We start from the raw sequence: 22,525 nt of genomic DNA, 5'->3' as shown, positions 1-22,525 counted from the left end.
GTGTAGTTTCTGCAGCATAAGGTTTCCAACATAAGTTAGGTTGTGTGGGACATGTTCTGAAATTCTGGATGGTTTAATTATAAATGAGGAACTTTTAATTCAGTGTAACATACAGCTCTTTGTAGCTGTGGACAACAGTGCCTTATATGAGCAGGCTATTAAACTTGGTCTCAGACTGTTGAGCTGATTGGGATAATTCAAGAAGAGGCTTTACCCAGTCAGATAATCCTGCTTTTATGTTTCCTTGCTCTGAAGTTGGCTAAGAGAAGGCATTTGGAGTGATGTAACAAGATGAGTTATGTGAGGTTTTTTTCCTAGTATTCACATATACTATCTGTGTTTGATAGTTTCTCTTCTCCTGTTTTATGATCTGTTTGATCCCAGGTTTCAGTGAAGTGTGTTTAATGCTGTTAGTTTAGAGTATTGCCCTAGGAGGTGAACCACATGAGTTCTAGTTCCTGCTGTGACTACTCAGTACTACAACAGGCAAGTTGAAAAGCGTGAACCTCTCCACAGTTTGTATAACATGGGGACCATGGTGTTCTTTCATGTGCCTGTCTGCACAATAGAGCCCTAAGTGAGTGCCCTGACATCTGGGCTAATAGGATAATAGCTAGTGGTGGTGGCAGCAATTTACTTGTCTGTAGCTTGGTCACTTTTTCTCATTAAGTTTTACATTTTGTCAAGTGTGTCACAAACTTTGAGAAGAAGAGAAGACCTCTGCTTCTCAGAGATACTGTGTCCTCAGTATCATTCTTTGATTAGGACACTGGGTTGGGAATACCTTGTTTTGGTTTACACATTGAATGACAAACTTTGGCTCAGTGTGTGAGAACTCTGTTTATTATGGCGACTTTTGTGAGGAGTTGGTCTTGCTTTCTGTGCATCAGTGGCCAGGGAAGTCATAATTTCTCTTGTCCTTTTTCAGAACTTGTGAGTGTTTGTAGGTCTTGTTTTGCTAATGTGCTTTGGCATTAGCAGATGGCCTGCAGCTAGAGTAGATGATAGCTGATGATATCTCCTCTGCTGTGGAATTAATACCCCACAGGTAATGCTTTCACTGGCTCACTTTTGAACACATGGAATAGTTCTAGGTAGTCACAGAAAGTAGTTTTGAGTAGCCTCTCTTTTGCTCTATTGTTTCTTTCGTAAGTGGTTAGATGTATGTGTTTTCTTGACTTTATGACATGGCTGTATTTTGGGCCTTACCCTGTCCCAGAAGTGGCACGTATGGAATTCTTAGTGTTAAATGTAATGGCTTTAAATTATTCAGGCTTTATAGTGATACAGCAGAGTAGAGATATTGGTGCACGCTAAATATTTGCTTTTGTTTGGAATTTAGTGCCTTTTTCACTGTAGAAATTCTGCTTCAGTATTCTAAAGGCTGTACTGACTTGCAATGCTGTGTGTGATTGCATTATTCAGGGATTCAGGGATGCTGGCATAGAAGGCTTGTGTGAAGGCATCCACATGGCATTATCTCAGAGTTTCCTAACTTGTGATAACTCCACTCTGCAAGGCTGAAAAAGGACTTCTGTTTTGTTTTGGTCCCATTCAGGGGTTGGAACATACAGCCAGTGGTGTCTCATGGCACATTTTCAAGGTGTAAGATTCTTGTCAGAAAGCAGCGTATTGGCCAATAATGGTGTGACTGTGAATTTAGGGCAGGGTCTCTGCAGACTGCTTGGACACAAGAACCCGCAGTATCATAGAATCATAGAATGGTTTGGGTTAGAAGGGTGCCTTGAAGACATCTGGTTCCAGCCCCCTTGCTGTGGGTACAGACACCTTCAGCTAGACCAGGTTGCTCAAAACCCCATCCACCCTGTTCTTGAAGACCTCCAGGGATGGAGCATCCCCAGCTTCTCTGTGCAACCTGTTCCAGTGCCTCACAATCTTTCCCTAATACCTAAACCTACTCCCAGTTTGAAGCATTCCCTCTTGTCCTGTCAGTACATGCTCATGTAAATAGTCTTGCCCCATTTTTCTTGTGGTGGGTATGAAGTCTCTAATCTTTGTTTGACTCACCCTAATTCAGTACATTCAAAGATTTTAAGCAAGAAATTGTTCAAGGACATGGCCTTGACTCCAAGTAAATTTTGCCTTGAGAAAGTATGTTTGTTGCAGTTTCATGAGATGAACAAATAATATTTGAAGCTGCTTTTGACAGCTGGAACTTTCAAAAACTATCGCAGATAGCAGAATTCAGCTTTTGTCTGATAATAACTGACTGTGGTGCTTCTATTATCTTTCTGTTCTTTGCTTGTGAAGTAGTAAAAATTATGTCAACTCTGTTTTGAGCTCACCAAAAGCTTACTTGGGTGTCTAGGATTGTTCCAGCAGTTCTACTTACTGATTTGATGACCTTTGTAAGAAAGATTTATTTTGAACACTGGCAAACATGAAATTAGTGTTGTGTTTACCATATAAGATTATCACCCTTCTGCTTACTTCAGAAGGTGGAAAGTGTTAGCATATTGCCATCCTTGAGGAAACATTTCTTACTCTCTTCATGTGATAAATTCTTGAAACAATTTCTTTGGATTAGTGACCTCATCACACTGCACAGTCTGTTACTTATGAAATCTCTAAGAACCTTCACTCTAGTTGGTGCAGGTAGCAGTATCTCCTGAACTTCATTATGCTTCTTCAGAAATGACAGCTACTAAATTATTCAACTGTTGATGCGAGAGCTTCAGAATTTTCTTTTCATTAGTGTAGTCAGTAGTTTCCTAGGAAAGTGCAACACTACATATTTCAGGGCCATGGGGAGTTTTCCACTCCTTCCCTTCTGTCTTGATCCTGCACCTTAATAGCAAACCAGACAAGTCTTCTGACTGACAGCATATTGAAATTATTTCAACATTTCTGCTTCCAGACTTGTCTGTCTCCTCCTTAGTAATGTTGTAAACTGAACTCATTGATCTGGTAAGTTTTGATCCTTCTTAGCTAGACTGTTTAGCACATTCAGATGCTAACAGTGATTTATTTGATCAAACTGCCATTTCTCATCAAGCAAGTGCTCACAGAGTAAAAACTCTCCACCAAAGGCTCTGTGTTCCTGAGATGTTACTTTTATTTATTTCATAATTTTTACATCAAATTTTGAGAACATTTCTGGATGCTTTTTTATGTAGAGAATGGATCACTGTCAGGGTTATAACTGGGAGATAACTGGTGCCACCTGAGCTTCCCCAGCCAGTGATCAGGGCAGCAATTTGCAGCCTGTGTGATGCAATGCTGTTGTATATAATACTGCTGGCAGCTGAGCACCACACAGCCACTCACTCACTCCTGCAGCAGGGGAATGGGGAAGAGAATCGGAAAAGTAAAAGTGAGAGAACTTGTTTTTTCAGGAAAGGACTGTTACTTTCAAGGAATTGGTTGAAGCTCTAAGGCTTCGTAAGATGCCACTGTTTGAATCATGAATACATTTGGGTTGTCTTGTGCTTAATGGATCATATTCCAGCAAAGAGGCTTGCCTAGCTGGTTCTTCATCCCTAGAGTTAATAACAGGGTGCAGAATTGATGGAGAAAAGCCTTTCTAGCTAAGGGAGTTTGAAAATTAAAATGTCTGCACAGTGGAGACTGAGATACTGTCTTTTTGTGAGTTTTCTCATTTGCCTATCTTGATAGTAGTTGTGTACTTAGTGGTAGTAGTTTGACTTCAATGGGGAGACATCTCTTCAGAAAGAAAACTTCCAATCCACCAGGAAGCCTGACTGGAATGCATATGGAAATGCTTGAGGAAAAGCAAGAATTCAAACTTTGAGATTTTTTTGGGACTGTCTGTCTATATTCTAGGCTATTAAGAAACAGCAGAGATTTTCTCCTTCATGATTGTATGGCCTGTTCTCTGGCCTACTGTAAAGAGAACTGTAATAGCTGCTTTACATAGGGGTTATTGGGGAAAATACTTGAAGAGGCTGTCCCTAGTGCCCAGACTCAGGTAGTTGTGGTCTCTATGGCTCAGGGTAGGAGCCCTGGAGAACAGACTTCTGGTGGCAGTGTCCTCTTATAGATATGCAGGTTGCCTGAGATAACTGCTGAATCAGCTGCAGCCTGATCTAGGAGAGAAGAGCTGATTCCCCATTGAGAGGAATGGAAAGGCTCATTTACACCCCTAAGGTTTCACTTGCAGAAGTTGAACAACAGGCTCTTGTGTGGAAGTAGCAGTACATTGAAAACTTTGTGTGGACTTTGAACAAGCATAATTGGTTAGATGAAGAGTAGTGTCATTCTTAAAAAATGACAGCATTTATCTTATTTCTCATTTGCCTTACTCCACTTGCATGTTCAGAAGAATATGTGGTTTGCTTAAGCAGGTATTGCAGTACTGGGATACTTGAGGCTTCAAGGTTTGTTTCCTCCACCCCAAATCTCCAGTCTTAGTGCTGAAATGAGCTGTATCCACAAGAAACTCTTCAGTATAACTGAAGAGTTTCTGTGGGCTCTTATAAGCCAGGATACACTCTGATAATCTATGCCAACATACCAAGGAGCAAATAGCTGCTTTATGTCAAATGCTTTTACAACTCTGTCATCTTTTCCTCTCTCAATTTTTACAGGAAAATCATCAGCGTGTTTGCATCTTCTTTGATTATGCAAAACGTGGTAAAAACACTGCATGGTCCTATTTTCTGCCAATGTTGAATCGACAAGATCTCTTCACTGTGCATATGGTAAGTTTTAAATGAATCTGTCTCTGAAGATGGTAGAGAAAAATGCTGGTTCTCTTTTTCTTCAGGAGGTTTTGGAATTTGAAACTAAACTTCTGCCTGGACTGGAAAGGTTTCTTCTTGCAGTCTGGATGAGTCATTCTTAATATAAGTGTCACCTAACCACATTTTAAAAAGCTAAGTTACATTGTTAACTGGCATTGGTTTATTTCTGGGAGATTGGCATTGGTTTATTTCTGGGCAAGTTTTAAAAATTCAGAAAAGCAGGGACTTCAGAACAATAAGTACAGTAAAACATACCTGAAAATCTTTAATCACAACTGCCATTCAATGCTGTAAAATATTAGAATTTAAATTCTCATCTTGTGCTAAGGAAATACCTTTACCTCGATGAACCTTATTTTGTTATATGCTCAGTTTATCAGCTGACTCACTGGAAGTGTAGAGTGAGAAACAGAGAAGTACTTGATGTTGTTCCAGTGCTGCTCAGCAGCAGCTAAAACACTGACACATTCCCAGCACTGTTTTGGACACCAGTCTAGACCACAGCATCATATGGACTGCTATGAAGAGAATTAAGTCCATCCCAACCAAACCCACAGCCATGTGCAGTGTATTGTTTCTGCTGTGCTTTGACTACTACTACTGTTTGCTGCTCCTGTATATGGAGTAGCTTTTCTAGAATCTTAATATTCTTCTGTTGTCAGTGGTGAGAACTGGATATTTCATCTCAGCAGTTTTTTTTTTCTTGTGGGCCAAAAATACATTTGTATTACTGTAAATTCCTAGTGGACACCTCAGTTTCCAACAGTGAAACTTATATTATGGCTTGAGGAAGAGAAAACTGCACAGCTGTGAATTTTTCTACCCTGCATATGTTTGTGCTGGAATGATATGGTAGAGTCAAATCAGAGACTCAAACTAGAAACCCACCATCTGGTCTCCATTTAGGCTGTGGGGGCAGAACTGGTGCAAGGATTCCAGGACACCAAGCAAGCCATGCTGTTTGCCCTGGTGTGTGGCCAGTGCAACTGTGTTTGGGGCTGTACTGCAACTTGAACAGTGAGCTGGCTTGTTCTCGAGAAAAATGTCAGGCTTGATTTGTTTATTTATTTAATGAGGTTGACTGCATGGATGTGAATCAGTTTTCTTGATGTATCTGAGGGAGGAGGTGGCTGGGGTTCTTTATTGGCCAGTGCAGTTTGTTTTGTGATATTTTGGTGGTAGTGCTACTGATGACCCATCCTGCAAAACTGCAGTTTGAGCAGTCAGACGATGCTGACTGCCCAAATAGGCAGGTAAAGCATAATTTTTAGACCCTTGCAGTGCAAACTATTTTGTCTCCCTGGAATGGTGTTTTTTAAACATATGGTATAGAAATTTTGATGGTTAGCATTTCTCTACTCAGATTTGTGTTATTCAGATATTGTTTTCTCTAGGTACTGCAAAAATGTACAAATAACTTGACAAGACACAGAGAATCTTATGTGAAGAGAATCCACTTAAAGTGGACACTATTTAAGTTTCCTGCCTACTTTACCTTTTAGTACAGTGCATGTTTTTTTAAAGCACATGAATGTTTTTAAACACAAATTTTAGGATTGTGTGATTTTTGTTGGGTTTATTTTATTTTTCTCCTTACTATGCACTCTGGAAGATTTTTTGATGCCGCATCATTACATCTGATGAGACAGATAAAAATACTCATCCTCTGTGTACGCTCAAATTCTGCTAAGCATAAATGGTCTCTCATTCAGGAGCCAGATAGCAGTTTTAACTCAGAGGAATTGTTGACTAGAGAGCTAATATCTTGTGTTTTAAAGCTGGAGGGATTTTTTTAGGGTGACTTACTTGCATTAAGAAGGGGATCTGACACATTTTAATGTAGCAATTCTTGTTCCAGACTCATACTTGTAATCCCTCTACAATCAGTGGTGGTGGTGCTGCTGCACATGTGAATGCAGTAAGGTGGAAAGGTGGCTGGAATAGTGTCCTCACTGCATCATGGAACTGTGTGCATGCAAATGAAGCCCTGCTTCAGTAATTTCTTGGTTGCACTGTCTCTTTATATGTAAGATGGCTCAAATGCTTTTGCAAATTAACTGCAGGCTGCAGTGTAGATTTACTTCAAATATAATTTGGAAAGTCTGATGTAGAAATATACTCTTGTTTAAGTATTCTTAAAGTCATAGGCATAATGAAAATTCTTAACCTTACCACATTGTTATTCCCCAACTTCATTCTTAAATTGTACTCTCCATTTTACTTTTCCACTCTTCTTTTTCTGGGCTTGAAGCTTCTCCCTTCTTGAAGATGACTTCCTTCAGTTTAAGTACAAAAAACCTTCAATACCATGTTACCATTTGTACTGGCATATGCCACATTGCTTAAATCAAGCCTGCATGTGTTAGGCCACCAAGTGTCTTGCTTTTGATTGATTTCTAACTAGTAGTGTCCTACAGCAGTAGCCCATCGACAGCTTCCCTCCATCTCCTTCCGAGTTCTTCACTGGTGCCTTGTGAACTTCAATAGCTGCAAGTAACTGGTAACAGGCACAAAGTGTCCCCTACATAGAAAACAGGTAGATTTCTGTAAGGGACTAACTTTTATCTAAAACTGGTTTCCAAAGTTTAGAGAACTTCTCACTGAATTCTGAAATTGCTGTGTTTGAAAAATTGGTTTATTACATTCTTTTTCAGGCAGCAAGAATTATTGCCAAACTGGCTGCTTGGGGGAGGGAGCTTATGGAAGGCAGTGACTTGAATTACTATTTCAACTGGATTAAAACTCAGCTTAGTTCACAGGTAAGAAGCTGCTTTTGTTTAAATTTCATAGTAACTTTGGAAACTTTCTAAAGAATATGAGTGTATAAATGTGCAAAGAAGAGGTATGTTTTTGGTTTTGTTTTTTTTTTAAATGATATTTTACTTTGTCATTTTAAAGCTAAATATTCTTTATTCAAGCACTTAATTTTTAGCTTAGTATTTTAAGTGTTTTACTCCAGTCCTTGAAATGTAAATTAATAATAAATATTTTTGCCTTTTCTGTTGGTTACCACTTCTGGACACTGAGAAAATATGAGATGAGAGTTTGTTGTCTTGCCTCTACTATTTTGATTATCAGAGTTTTTTGCTGGGAAGAAAAGTAACATGGCAGCAGAAATTGAATATCAAAACCTTTTTCCAGTTTACTGTAGTACAAAGCCTTTACTTTTAGTCCTGTGTCTTGAAACTGAATAAATTCCAATCTACTTGGATAGTGTTTTTATAGTATTGGTTCTATTTGAACCATGAACTTCTGGCTTGTCCTTCAAAGATGAATCATTCTCCTTTGCATTAATTTCTGGACATTTTTCCTTCAAAACACAGTGATTTGTCACTCATTCCTCTTAGTGCTGTAGTAGAAGTGGATTCTGGAGAGCCAAGAATCATTCAGTAGGTTTATTAATGGAATATTTTTCATAGTTTTCTAAACCGGGCTTATTAAAAAAGAATTTTTTTTTCCCCTCTGGAATGAGAATCTTTAAGTTGGAGTTTCCTTCTGAAAGGTGCAAGAGTACAGTTTTCAAATTCTAAGATAAAAAAAAGTCTTGAATAAATCCACACTTAAATCATTAAAAATGTTGATGTACCAGATCAGTTCCAAGCTTGTTCTTCTAGACAAGAAGTGTGTGTGGGAAATCAGTACAGTATATTAGGTTAATATATTAAGCAGGAAAAATATCAAATAGATTCTAATTTTTTTTTTTTTAATGACTAGAAGGATTGGAGAACTGAAGGAAACTTGGTAACAGCTGTTCCTTAAGGGTGAAGAACAACTCTGATTTGAAACTTTTTTTTTTTTCCTAGAAACTACGTGGTACAGGGGATTCAGGAGCAGTCTCCACAAGTGATGTGAGTATATCTTTGAAATCTGTCAATCTGCTATTTTGGGCAGGTGATGTTCACTCCTTGGATTAAGGTGCAGATCTCTTCTGGTGCCAGTGATAAGAAGTACTTGGAATCAGAACTGTGCAGCAGAGTGCCAGGTGATGGCGCCAAGAAACAAAAGTATTTTTAAGCACTTCATTTCACATAGAATATTGGCAGTGGAAGTGTATATTTTACAAGTTAGTTTGTCTTGTTAAAGCTGTTGATGTGTCTAGGATTCTCTTTGTTAAAACTTGAAAAAATTATATAAAATTAATTTAATATTCAAACAGTTTTAAGTCCCTGACTTGGTAATCTTAGAGGTCTTTTCCAGCCCAAATGATTCTGTGATTCAGTACTGTCTGTTTACCACTGAGCTGTTGGACTTGTTGAAGAAACCTGAAACTGAGAAGCTTTTGGCTGTTGTGCTGTGCAGAACTCAGAAAAGGGCACATCAGATATTAAAGCTGATACTGCCCATAAACCACTGTAGCATGAAATTGCAGGAGTGCTTTCAAAGCTGTAAGCTTTTCATATCTGAGTAGCTTGAATTCAGAGGAAAGCAGACTGTCCTTTTAGCATCAACATTTTTTTAAATACCAAATTTTCTGTAGATGTAAAAGCTGCTGGGCTTGGAAATGAACTGAGGCAGTATAACAAATGCAAATGATCACCCTGACTGGATTTTCTGTGGTGTTGTGGCACGATGAGGCAGTTGATCATAGCTCTTGAACATGGAGTACAATTCAGTTTGGTCTTTTGTTCATTTTGCAATCAAAATTGAAAGTGGTCACAGTTTCTCAGAAGATTTAACTTGGGATTTGTTGTTCTTCAAAGTGTAGTCATGGCTTGAAAGTGTTAGCTTCCTGTAGAGGAGAAACCTCCTCTACAGGAAGAGGTTTAAAGGAGGTTTTTTTCTACTTTAAGCCCACCTGGGGTTTAAAGTAGAAAATATGCCAGAGTGTTGTTCATGACTATGGGTAGGGCATAAAACAATGGCCTGAGCATATAAATTGAAATATTTCAGTATTTCATGCGCAGATCTGTGTTCCATAGCGTTAGGTGTCGTTAGACTGACAGCCTTTTGTCATACAGCCATAAAAGAATATATAGTTCTGCAGCACACAGCAGCACTTACTGTGAAGCCATGAGCCCTTCTGACGTGCTCAGAAATCAGTATTCATTGCACTGTGGCACTGCATGGATGTACTGTGCCATGGCAGGGACCCAGAGCAGCAGAGTGCAAATATGTTTTAGGTAATTAAAGTGGGTAAGTATTGTCTTAACTTCGTTAGTGTTTGAATTCTGATCTAGCTTATGCAGGATTTTCAAGCAGGTCCTAGCTAATTTCAGAGTAAATTAGAGATGCAGTTGTAGCATTTTATACAGGAAATGAGAACTGGAATCTTATTATGACATTTCAATTATAATGGTGTCGGAAGACAATGCTTTTTTGACAGACTCTTTAAAAAGAAAACTCCAAGTTCAATGGGTTGGTGATCCAGATAAATTAATGCATTATTTGGAGTGGGAGAGCTGTCTGTGTGTTTGTAGCTGTTTTATTTGCATGGAGTGTGAAAATGAATACTTTCACAGGGAAATTGATCTTCTAGATGATTTGAGCCTAGATGCACAGACTTAGCTTTTACATAAAAGGCTTAAATCTCTCGTGAGAGACACAGAATGAGTTACTCTTTATTTTCAATTCTGTTTATTGCCTCCTTTGTTTTCATATGGGATTGCCTAACTTCTGTACTTCATTAAATGTTTGAAAGGTTTGAGTTTGTATTATGTGAGCGAGCTGCTGTGAGAATTTCAAGGAAAAGGCTTATAGGGAGGAAAAAAGCAAACAAGATTTTATCAGCAGCATATCTGATTAATGTATGATTAGAATTAGTGAAGGTAAAGCTGACAATTGAGTAAGAAGAGAGAAAAACATGCTCTGGCAACTTTATTCAAACAGAAGACAGCTTTCATTCATAGATACTGAAGGAAGGCATGTTCAAATATTCTGATAATGTAAAGTGGTATTGCTTGCATAACACTTCTTTAATATTCAGAACTCTCTCCTTTTATGCCAGTAAAGCATAATTAGGGAAACTGTACTTCAGCTCTTACTACCTGACTCTTCTGGTAAGAAGTGTTGTTCTTTTCACCCAGAGTTCCCAGTATGTACAGTGTGTTGCTGGATGTCTGCAGCTGATGCTCAGGGTCAATGAATACCGCTTTGCATGGGTAGAAGCAGATGGAGTGAATTGGTGAGCACCTATTCCATTTATATGGATATACATGTGTTTAGTAGTGCATTCCCCAGTGACCTTTATTGCAATAGAACTCTCTTGTAATAGACAGCTGCTCTGCCTACAAAAGATATTTGTTTTCAAACATTAACAGAGTCAAATAGACAAATGAAACTTGCACTGTTGAGGCATTGATGCAACTTCCCTGTTCAAGAAGAGCTGCTTAAGTATGTATCTGAACAGGAATATAACCATTTGTCTTCAGCTGAAGATCTTCTGTTTATTTTTTAGTAGAACAAGGACTAACAAAATGAGTTTCTGCTAATCATCCTAGTCTTTGAGTTTGGAATTGTTCTGTCTGAAAATATTAGTGAAAGGAGAAACATTTTCTAGAGCTAAGACTAATTTTTTTTCCATATATGGCTTCAAGTAGGTCACTCTTTTATCCAATTCTCCTAATAAATAGCTTTGCATTAGGCTAGGATTTCAGCACTAATCTTATTTAAAAAATGCTTGCTGATAAATAATTTTTCTGCCATCTATGCCTCTACTGGGGATGGTTGGTACATAATTTCCACTTTAATGAAAAATATCCCTTTACACTGAAATGGAGAAAAGTCAAAATTCCTACTGAAGTAAAATTTCAGGTGATGTTCCTGTGTGTCAAGGTGACACTGCTGAAACCAAGGAAGCTTTTTAATCAAGTATTAAAGCATTACAATAAGCCTGTGTTTCACCATGTTTGAACTGGTCTTAAAGTTGATAAGAATGATTTTGAATGTAGATTATTTTTTTAAATTTTAAATTGAGTTATGTATTTCAAAATTGACCTGTAAATTGCTTATTAAATTTTCAAAACTTCAGCTGAGCAAACCTTCTGCATGATGTCTTCTTGAAGATCTTGAAGGGGTGCTATTATTTTTCTAGCAGTACTTTGTATATTTGTATCTATGAGCCATTTTCTGAGAATTTGCTGTTAAATAATGAATACTTCAGCTCATTTCAGACACTCCCGTGGACAAGTACAATTAAGGAATGAGGTTCAATTTGTGTAGATTTTGTTCCATTTATTTCTTCTTAAGTATGAAGGAGTAGCTGAGATTTCTCTGTTTCTTCCAGAATGACAAATAATGCTTTAAACATACCAGTAGAAAAACTGTATTGGTTAACCGGAAGATGGATACAGTACCACATCAGTTCAAATGTAAAAAGCTGCTTTGTGGCTTTAAGGCTAATGTAAAAAAACCATCTCTTTAAAAGATGGCTTTCTGAACAAACTGCTTATACAATGATAAATAGTGATGCAGGTTACTGTGAAGTGTGTGTTGTATGCTCATCCTCAGCAGCTCTTTCCAATAAGTTTGTGTTACCATTTCTTTTACCATGTCAGATTGGAGCAATGCAACCTATGTAGTCATTATTTAAAAATTAAATGTGTACTATGTCAATTTTTTAGCATCATGGGTGTCTTGAGCAACAAATGCGGTTTTCAGCTGCAGTATCAGATGATTTTCTGTGTGTGGCTGCTGGCATTTAGCCCTCAAATGTGTGAATATCTTCGTCGGTACAATATTGTCCCCGTGCTGTCGGATATTCTTCAGGAATCTGTCAAAGAGAAAGTAACCAGGATCATCCTCGCCGCATTTCGGGTGAGTACCTGCTGTGATTCCCTCACAGAGTCCTAGGTCTCACATGTTGCTGATGAACAGTTATTTCTGCTGGACCATATCAGTAAGCTGATTGCAAGCTTAACTCTGTTTGTTTTTGGGGTTTTTTTCTCTTTTTCTTTTTCTTTTTGTTACCTTCAGTGTTTGCTACAGGTAATATACAGGCTATTATTAGTAATACAGGCTATTACTAGTAATAGGTATCTGCTATTCAATGCCTTCTGAAAATAAGATTGACTAAAACAACCAATGTTAACACAGGCACTAGTGATTTCTCTTATTTAATTCAAGGTTTTTTCCTACTGGTACTACTGTAAAACCCTGGAGTTATTAATAGCTGATAAATTTTACCTTATGAAGTTTTAATTAACAAAGTATTATTTTGAATGCATATGTTTGTCCAACTGAGAACTTATTTTTATTTACTAGTCCAAAAACCTTTCCTTGGTGGCTCTGTAAAGGCAGATGAGAATATCCATGTACGAGTGATTGAATTACTGTGTCTTCATTACCTGAAAATTCCTGGTCCTATATGAGATAATAAGGAAGAATTGAGTTCCTAGGCTTGATGTTTTCACTATGAGAGTACCATTTTAGGTTCATGGATGCTACTAGTTTTATGTGCCTGCTTACCAATGTCTTGTGAGTAATACAGGAAAGCTGTAACAACTTTGTAATGCTGTTTTCAAGCAGCACTTGGTATTCCTGAGTAGGAAATGCAGGTCTTGGAAGCTGTTTGTTTTCTGAATGTTCCAATAGTAAGTGTTGCAAGCACATTAGAATGGGGAGAGGGAAACTGTTGATTACTGATTTGCTGATTAGCAATGATAAGCTGTGTGAAGGTGCTTACTCTGTCTCTATCTGGAAACATCTGCCACTGAAATATTTCTGGATAAAGCGGAGCATAAGAATTTGCTGTTTTTCTTGTTGAAGGAGAACAGTGGTATGAAATCTTCAGTAGGAGCTATTCTTACTATATATTCTTACTATATTCTTACTCTTCTTAATCTCTAGATCTTGTAGTGTTCTTAAAGATCTTTATATTAGGATTAAGCAGGGACATACAGCAAGACAAATTGGAAAAAAAATTAAAAGAGAAAAAGAAGCTGAGAAGCTCAGCAGTTCATATCCAGTTTCTTCCTATTTTGAGGTCATAAAGAATAGGAGAAATAATTGCTAGTTCTTAGATCAACTGTGTTTTGCAAGAGTAGACAAAAATGAAGCTAAAGTTTTTTTAAAATTAGGGCTAAGAAAGAATAAGTTGTTTCTGTTACAGGCTTGGGGGGTTGTAACTTAGCTGTTTCCTTTCTCCAACATTAAGGACTTGTGTTGGCACGAAGATGAGTTGTTAACTGGCAGCCAGGAACATAATAGATTAGAAATTAGACATCAGAGCTGTGAGTTCTGAAACAAAATTAATATAGGTAGCAGGAAAAGTAGTCCTTGTCCTGTATGAGATGCCGCAGTTTCTGGGGGGGGGAATTGAATAAAAGACTAGGCTTGATGATTCCCTAATCTGTCTGTGCATTATGGAAAGTGCTTCATGAGTCTTGGCAGCTTGGATGTCCTCTCTATTACTTCTCCTAAGTTGACATATTTCACTTTTTTATCAAGTTAAGTGCCTGAAGTATATAACTGCAAATGTAACATTTTTTTATATAAAGCAACAAGTATTGGGCACTCCTCTCTCTTTGAATTTACTGTTTTCTCTGCCTTTTATTTTATCCCCTCATTTTTCATACTTTTGTCCCCTTTTACATCTGTTTCATTCCTAGAGCTAGTCTTATTCCTTAAGATTTTGGATTTTATTACTGAATGGTTTACTGATCCATTCTATATAGTCATATATTTGTATTTTTACTTTGTTAACATATCCTTTCAAATTCACTATGAAAAGCTTGAGCATCTCACTATGGTATGAGATAGGTAATAATATTTGGAATAGCTTCCACATTGCTTGCAATTATCTTAACTAGGAGTTCTTTGGAACCTTTATCCACCTGCTCCTTGAACCTGTTGAATTGTCTTATTCAAGGTTCATTATTTTTCCATTTGCTCTCATTAGCAGTTTTAACTCTAATTAGCATTACTTTCTGTGAATTACCTTTTATTTAACTTACTGAAGTAGAAACTGGGGTGCCTTTTTTTTTTTTTGCACATTAAAGCTAATTATATATGGCCATTAAAAGCAGTAATATGATTTAGATTTAGTTTTCAAGTTTTAAAATTGATTTGCAGTTTTCTGCTTCAGTAACTAATAGGATGTCTGATATAAAAGAACCTTAAGTGTAATAGTTCTGTCACAAGAGTGATGCAGTCAAATTCCTTCTATATAGTTTCACTGCTTATTTTTGGCAGATGTTAAATCCTATTTATATGAACACCTGTTCTGTTTATTAAGGACTTTGTCTTTTATATGAAATTCATGTTTTCAGCTTTATCAAAAAATGCAGGTGGCCAGCTCCAATTGAAAAATATAATTGAAAGCTGATAAAAATGAGTAGAAATGTAATGACTAAATGATATTGGAACTTGACTGCTGTATTCTGTTCTTATACTTCCAATCTTACCAACAAGCTTATCTTTAAATAAAAATGTCTAGTTGGAATATTCCCAAACTTGAAAAGAGCTGATCAGATGGTAACTTTGATTTGGAAAGAAGACTTCAGGTTATTTTTTTTAAAGGCTCTCTGCCTTATGCTATTGCTGCACAGAAAGCTAAAATGGTAATCCAAGATAAAAGTGGCTGTTTATGGTGGAAGTTCTGGTATTTGAGATATAAGCCTGTCCTTTTTCTTTGAATAGTATTTGTAGTCACCTCAGTTTCATGTGGAAAATATTCAAAACAGGTGAATTAGTACTTTATATTATTGAAGAAAGAGATTCTTTCAGGAAGTGGTCAATTTTGTCATTTAGTAATGAAAAAAGTTCCAGTAAGAGTATTTCTTTAAAATACTGCTTTGTTTCAAAGTAGTCTGTTCTTAAACAAAATAAATACATCTTTACTTCTGTAGAATTTGTTAGAGAAGTCTACTGAGAGAGAAACTCGCCAGGAATATGCTCTTGCCATGATTCAGTGCAAGGTTTTAAAGCAGCTAGAGAATTTGGATCAGCAGAAATATGATGATGAAGACATCAGTGAAGATATCAAATTTCTACTGGACAAGCTTGGTGAGAGCGTGCAGGACCTTAGGTATGCTTTGCAGTGTGCACTTTAAAAAATGCAGTTATGTGAATGTTGGTAGAACCTTTTTCTTTTTAAGGCTAAAATATCTACAGAATTATGATATGTAAATGCTATTTAGCAAGAGCATACAGAGATGTGCTGGTTGTTAGTTTCCTATTGTATGTCAGCATTTAGAGGTTGAATAGAAAATAAATAGAAAATAAGTCTTCACTTATAAATGTGATCTTTGTAACTGAGAAATTGTTAAAGAACTTGATAGTGATCTTAAAGGATTTCCAGTCAAAACTGAAGTCTACCTGATTGGAATAATTTCTACTGTCCAGATTAACTCAAGTTTTTGCTAGTGCTTGCCTAGTTCTTGGTCTTGTGCCTAAATTGAAGTGCATATTGTAGGTCGTGTCAAAGGTTTAAGTGGATGGAAGGTAGACTGAAATCCTTTATTTTATTTAGCAAAACAGAGAATTAAATTCCAAATGTTGCATTTGCCTGGCTGGGTTTTAAATTTTTTTTTTAAATTTATTTCTTGGGAATGGTATTTTGGGGTGGATAGAAGGTTGTGTTTGAAAACAAATTTTTCTTCTTGCCTCTCATGCATTTTCTTGCTTACCAAATGGTGAGACCGGGAACAATTCTCATATTCTGCATACACTGACTTCCAAATGTGTCATAGCAATTAGAGCTCCAGCTTTGTTAGGGACAGGCTTGGGCATATGCTTCAAAGAGTTTGTAGAAGCTTGGCCAGTATCTCATTTAGATTTTGTGTTGCAGCTCCTTTGATGAATACAGCTCTGAGCTCAAATCAGGAAGACTGGAGTGGAGTCCTGTGCACAAATCTGAGAAGTTTTGGCGGGAGAATGCTGTAAGACTAAATGAGAAGAATTATGAACTGCTCAAGTAAGTTTTCAAGTCTTGAATAATGTGATCCTTTAATATTTTCTGTGTTTAAATGGACCAGACTCTAATAAAGGTTTTACATTTTAACACAAAGTCAAGAATGAAAGCAAGTCATAACATCCTGCTTATTTTGCAATGTGTGGTTTGCTGTGTTCAAAACCAGAACTGTTTATTTGCTTTTACTGGTGAAAGTGTATTTTTGATAGAGGGAATATCTTTAGTTTAACTTGCATGTAGGTTTGATTTGATTACAAAAATGTTTTACTGTATCCTAATCTTAGATTTGTGTTGTGTGATGATGTTGATCTGAGTAATGAACTTTTGTCTTGGATATTTGGGAGTTGAAAGTTGTGGTACTGTTCCATGAGAAATTTGACTCAGTGCATTTTGTTGCAATGTGTCTATTTTGTGTTGGGACTGTGTTTGCAGTACATAGATTGTTATATGAAGTGAACCTGAACCCATATTTATTTGCAGTGGAGGACTGGCTGTCTGGCAAATTGAAACTATGTCCTGAAATGATGCCTGGCTTGTCATTAACTGATAACACATGATGTTCTTCCAGTTCAGGGCTTGCTAATAAGTGCCAGATCTAACAGATATCAGGAGGTCAAATGGAGCATGTGAGATGTTAGAAGGCATGGCTAGAGCAAGGTGATCCTGAGCTTTATGTGCATTCAGCTGGCCTGATACCTTAGAAAAATTCTGATAAATTCTTCTCTGAGTGCATATTGTTGAATATGTAGGATTATAGACTTAAAAATTTTAGATGCTGACAACTACGGCATGAAGTTGATGTTGAGGCTTAGTATTTCCTGTAGTGATTACAATGTTTTGCTGTATTTATTTCTCCTGATTCTGGGACTTTCTTGCACTTCTGCTGCTGCAAAGACAGTAATCTTCAGTAGTTCCTGACACACCTCCAACTCTCAAAAAATCCCCCAAAAACTCAACACCCAGCCAAACAAACCAATCCTCAGAAAACACCCTCTGCCACAATATAAGGGGGAGATTCTTGCACCTCAGAACTTCATTTTTTGCCTTGTAAGGCATTTGACAAACAATCCTTATTTGCATTGAGCAATATAATTTTATTTTTCCTTATCTGCCTGCTTATTAGTTTTCTAAATCTGATACTCTCACAGTACTGTTAAACATAATTGTTTTCTTACCTTCTGCATTATTGCCTGCCTTGATGTTGGGCCTGTATTTTGTTCAACATAATTTTATGGCTCTTTGGTGTCTTCTGCTTAGTCTTATGGTTCAAGTTTCTGCTTCCTCTTCTTGTCAAAAGTAGGAGTTCTTTTCATTTGAGAAGTGGTTTTCCTGTCACTTTCTGGCCTCTAGGGAGGCAGGCAGTGGCTTTGGTAATTTAATTTTACCAGCATGTTCCTTTTTTAAATTCCAGTTGAATTTTTAACCTACTGATTTCAGCTTGTTTCTAACTTTGTCTGATTAGAACACATTTGTCATCTCACTAAGCATAGAATACTCTAATTTTCCAGTGATCTCTATGTTTAACCTTTTCAGCTGTGTCTAACCTTCATAATCTGTGTTATTTTCCTCCCTTCTCATTACTGTCTAGAGAGCAGTGTTACTTGTAGCTGTTTTTCACTAAAGGTGGTTTAACTTCTTAATTAAAAAACTCAGACATTGTTAAGAGTCCAGAAACTGTTTTATGCTTCTTACAGCTCTGTGTTTCTATGCATACTATGAAAATAATGTGGCACTGGAGTAATTTGCAAGGAGCATCGCTCTCATCTCAGTCTTTGAGTTAGGAAAGAACTGCTTTCTAATGAAGCTTATTTAGAATTCAAAACTGTTGGTCTTGGAGCCAAAGTAAAAAAAAGGAGAGATTTTGTAATCCTTGGTTATAGGTATTTGTGTATGTAGTTCACTAAATTGACTCTAGTGAATACTTAAAATAATTTTGTTAATTAGGACAGGTTCCCAGTTTTGTTAAGTACAACTGCATTGTTTGGAAAAAGTTCTAGCTTTACTGTTTGGGTGACTTATAAAACATTTTTATGCTTATGGGCTTTTTTATTTTAAGTTATCACTGATTAAAAACCCATCAACAAATAAGAAAACCAAAACAAAAAAATAAGAACCAACCCAAAATGTGGGACTTCATTTTTCACATTCTTTCCTAGGATCCTGACAAAACTTCTGGAGGTTTCTGATGATCCACAGGTGCTGGCTGTAGCTGCTCATGATGTGGGAGAATATGTACGCCACTATCCCCGTGGGAAACGGTAGGAAAATGCCAGTATGCTGTTATCCTAGAAGGTAGCTGGAGTGTGTACTGTGCCTGTGGCATTTTCTGCTTATTTATATTAAAATATGCTACAAATGGATGCAGGTTATGCTTAAGTTTTATTTATGGGGAAGATAAGGAAACACATACTAGATCAGATGAGAAACTGCAAACTGGATCTCTGACTTAATAGATTTCAATGTCTCTTAACAGTAAAGGGAACCAATGATTAAAGTATAGAATACAATGTTTAGACTAAACCAGAAGCCAGGCACCAGAAGAAATTGGAGGAACTATCAAGAGATTAATCAACATATAATTTTTCCTCTCTATGACTAATTGGACTGTAATTACTGGACTTGGGGTAGACATGGACTATTCCAGCTAAAGACTGTTTTGTGACTTAAGACTACAGAGAAATTTTTTTTCCATAAATAATTGCTGGTGTAATTTCAGTGATCCACAGATTCAGTTTTCACTCTTCCATTTAAGCATGTTTTAGCTAGACAAATATTCATTTTTGCGAAAGCTTTCATGTTCATGATAAACTCGAATTCCTGTTGAAATACACATGGACATTGCTATTGCTATATTTTCCTGCTTTAAAAACCTGTGAGGAAAGATGTTTACTGAGTAATTGCACTTCTAAGGTAGAGACCAGTGAAGCAGAAAAAAGCCTTTGGTTTTTGCAGGAAACTGGCTCATCACTTACACAGAAGCACATGTGACTTAATTTTTGTAGCAAAGAAGCAGTCTGTTCCTGGTTTCTGCACAGGATTTAATGGATGACAATTCAGGGTCCATATAACCACTTGGTCTCTCTACAGTAGGATGGGGGAAGAGAAACAAAAGTAAGAGTGAAAAAAATAGTGGGTTGAGATAAAGACAATTTAATAGGTAAAGCAAAATAGGGAGTTAATACACTGCTTCCCATGAGCAGGCAGATGTTCAGCCCTCCCAGGGAAAGCAGGTCTTCATCATGAATAATGGGTACTTGGAAAGACAAACACCATCACTTGGAATGGTTCCCCTCTTCCTCCTCCTCCCAGTTTTATGTGCTGAGGATGTTGCCACATGGTATAGAATATCCCTTTGGTCAGCTGTTCTTGCTTTGACCTGCTCTTTGTATGAAATTATTGTATTATTCATATTTATGGATGAACAGTTAGCGTGCATTTACTTGAATGTGTGGGCTAGTATGGCCATGTGGTTGCTGGACTGAAGCTATGAAATCAGAGTGGATAAACAGGACCTGTATCCTTCTGTCTGTGGTTGGGAAAATGTATAGCTGTTAGGACTGCAGCTCCACTTAGCTCCCAGGCTGTTAAGCCTATTCAGCAATGTGCCAGCCTTCAAAAGAAGTGGTCATCAGCAAATAAAAAGTGTCCTACATACTGTTCTAGCCCACATTCTTATCTCAAATTCTAATACTTTAGCTGCTTTCTGTCTACGGACTTGGCTTATCTAACTTTCTGTTTCATTGAACAAACTTTTAAAGAATTTCATTTGTAATCCAGTGTATTCTTACCAAATATGACTTCAGCAATTTTGGAGCTAACTAAAAGCTTAAAATACCTATGGATTATGTGTCCATTCCAGCATAATAATCCATTTCTTATGTTTTTTTGGTACATAGTTGTGTATGCTGCCACATGTGATTGGTGTTTTACTCTCTCATTGCATGACTCACTCCAAGAATTGATACAGCTCCTTGGTTTAGAAGAGTAGAAGAATTCTGGTGTCCTAAATAATTTTCTTTCTGTTAAGTGTTTATTGTTAAATCCTAACTGGATCATCCTTTAGCCTTTGAGGATTGCAGAGATAAATTGGATACTAAAACTCCTCGACTCACCTGCTGGGTACAGTGGAGACCTAGAGCTACAGTTCTGGCTAATCTTTCCCTTTGTCTGACAAAAGAAATGCTTGTTAACAAGATACTGTGTTTTTTCATGGCTGTTCTCCAATGCTTAAATAATTTTAAGTTGCTTTTAAAATTGCACTTTTTGTAAGAAATTGTTGAGACAGTAGCACTGTGGGCTTCTTATGAGGCTCACAAAGATGCATTTTCTGAGGGTGTAACAGCAGAAATAAAGTTTAGCACTGTTGCTTCCTGACACTAAAAATATGCAGACTGCCAGCACAGCTTCCATGTGGCCTACAGGTTATTGTTATGTACGGTCAACACTTCGAATTTCTTGAATGTTATGAACATGAGCTTTGTGTTTTACGTGTATAAGAGATGGATACCTAGAGCCATTCTCTTCCTTAGCTCAGGATTCAGAAAAAAACTTGCATTCCATTTTTCACCCGGGCTTTAAGATAAGTAGTGTGGATTTTATATTTGTTTTCTGCTATAACAGTCTAAATTGCATTCATTTGTCTTTATCTGCTATGTCTTCTTTCTCCCTCTAAATGGGTCATGTTAAAACCTGAATCTTCAGCATCCAGAGACTTTTTTGAAATTACACTGTTTTGGCTTAGTGCAGTGGTGTCATGGAGAGCAGTCACTGCAGAAGATGTGCATATATAGCTGTTCCACTGTCTCTGTTACTTCTGTAAAATAAGCAGCAGTTGAGGAGAGGGGAAACTAAATGTAGTGTTTTGGACATGTTTGGAACTTGAAAAGGAGCATGATTCACTGTGAACCTTCTTCACTGTTTAGACCTTTGGGTTAAACCCATGGCTGGGAAGTGATCTGTACCTGTAGGCAGCATTATGCAAGAATGATAATGCTGTTCTTCATCTCCTCATGTTCTCAGCCATAATTTCAGTGATGTATTGTCATCTGAAAAAGCCTATTACCATTTGTGATTATAGGCTTTTAACCTTTCATTTTGGTTCTTGCATTCCTCTATCATAAGGAAGCTTTTGAGTTTAATGCCTTTTTCACATCCTTTGACATCCTGAACATCCAGTGGCTTAAGTCAGTCCTTTAATAAAGAAAAAATTATTGTTTATGTTTCATATTCTTGCCTTTGGGTGCAGTGGTTTTATATTTAACTTATTATAAAGGTGAGGCTGCATAAGGCAGGCATAAAGGTTTTTTTGAATCTGTTACATTACTAATAACTTCTTGAATTCTTGGCAAGGATTTTCCAGCTTGAAACAATTGCACTTGTCTGAATCGATTCCTGCTTTATGGAACAAATGTCTGAATATTATTGGGAAATAATATTCCCTGTGGTCTTAAGGGTAGTTTTGACTGAGTTAGAAAATGAATTCTCTTTTCATCTTCATGCTATATCTTCATACCTGCTCTGTAGTTTGCAAAAATGCATTTTTTTGTGCAGCAGCAATGCATTAATCTGGCCATGAAGAGAGCAGTACTACATGCAGATAGCTAATGCAAGCTTTAAATGGCAGGACAACATCAGGTTAAGCCTCTAAAGCAAATGATAGTGTCTTCACAGGACAGCATGTTTAACTGCTAAGTGAGAGAACTGCTGTAAAGAACCATATGAAAGTCAGTGAGTAAATCAGCTTATATATTCCTTGCAAATTCTCTCCAAGCTTACTGTTATGACAGACTGAAATGCTGCATGTGAAGTCATCTGGATGGTGTTACTTTTTTCAGGTTTTAAGTGTGTTGCCTTCCACCGGTTTTATTAAGAAATAATATATTCATGGCATGCAATACAGGGTTTCATCAGTATTTCATAGGGGATTTGGTATAACTGTTAAAAGGCTGACTGT

The 22,525-nt window shown here is 37.1% G+C and overlaps 1 protein-coding gene across 1 annotated transcript in view; it reads left to right on the top strand.

Moving 5' to 3' along the window:
* Positions 1-22,525, top strand: part of ATP6V1H (ATPase H+ transporting V1 subunit H) — a 47,029-nt gene that overhangs the window by 12,079 nt on the left and 12,425 nt on the right. Inside the window, exons 5-12 of the mRNA XM_064706097.1 lie at positions 4,569-4,682; positions 7,379-7,483; positions 8,528-8,572; positions 10,748-10,845; positions 12,284-12,476; positions 15,509-15,687; positions 16,450-16,575; positions 18,729-18,830. Coding sequence (XP_064562167.1) covers positions 4,569-4,682; positions 7,379-7,483; positions 8,528-8,572; positions 10,748-10,845; positions 12,284-12,476; positions 15,509-15,687; positions 16,450-16,575; positions 18,729-18,830 — 962 coding nt within the window. The remainder of the gene's footprint in view (positions 1-4,568; positions 4,683-7,378; positions 7,484-8,527; positions 8,573-10,747; positions 10,846-12,283; positions 12,477-15,508; positions 15,688-16,449; positions 16,576-18,728; positions 18,831-22,525) is intronic.

The sequence above is a fragment of the Zonotrichia leucophrys genome, chromosome 2, assembly GCF_028769735.1.
Source record: "Zonotrichia leucophrys gambelii isolate GWCS_2022_RI chromosome 2, RI_Zleu_2.0, whole genome shotgun sequence".
Lineage (NCBI taxonomy): Eukaryota > Metazoa > Chordata > Aves > Passeriformes > Passerellidae > Zonotrichia > Zonotrichia leucophrys.
Note: the sequence above shows the minus strand (reverse complement) of the source record. Positions and strands in the feature narration are given on the sequence as shown.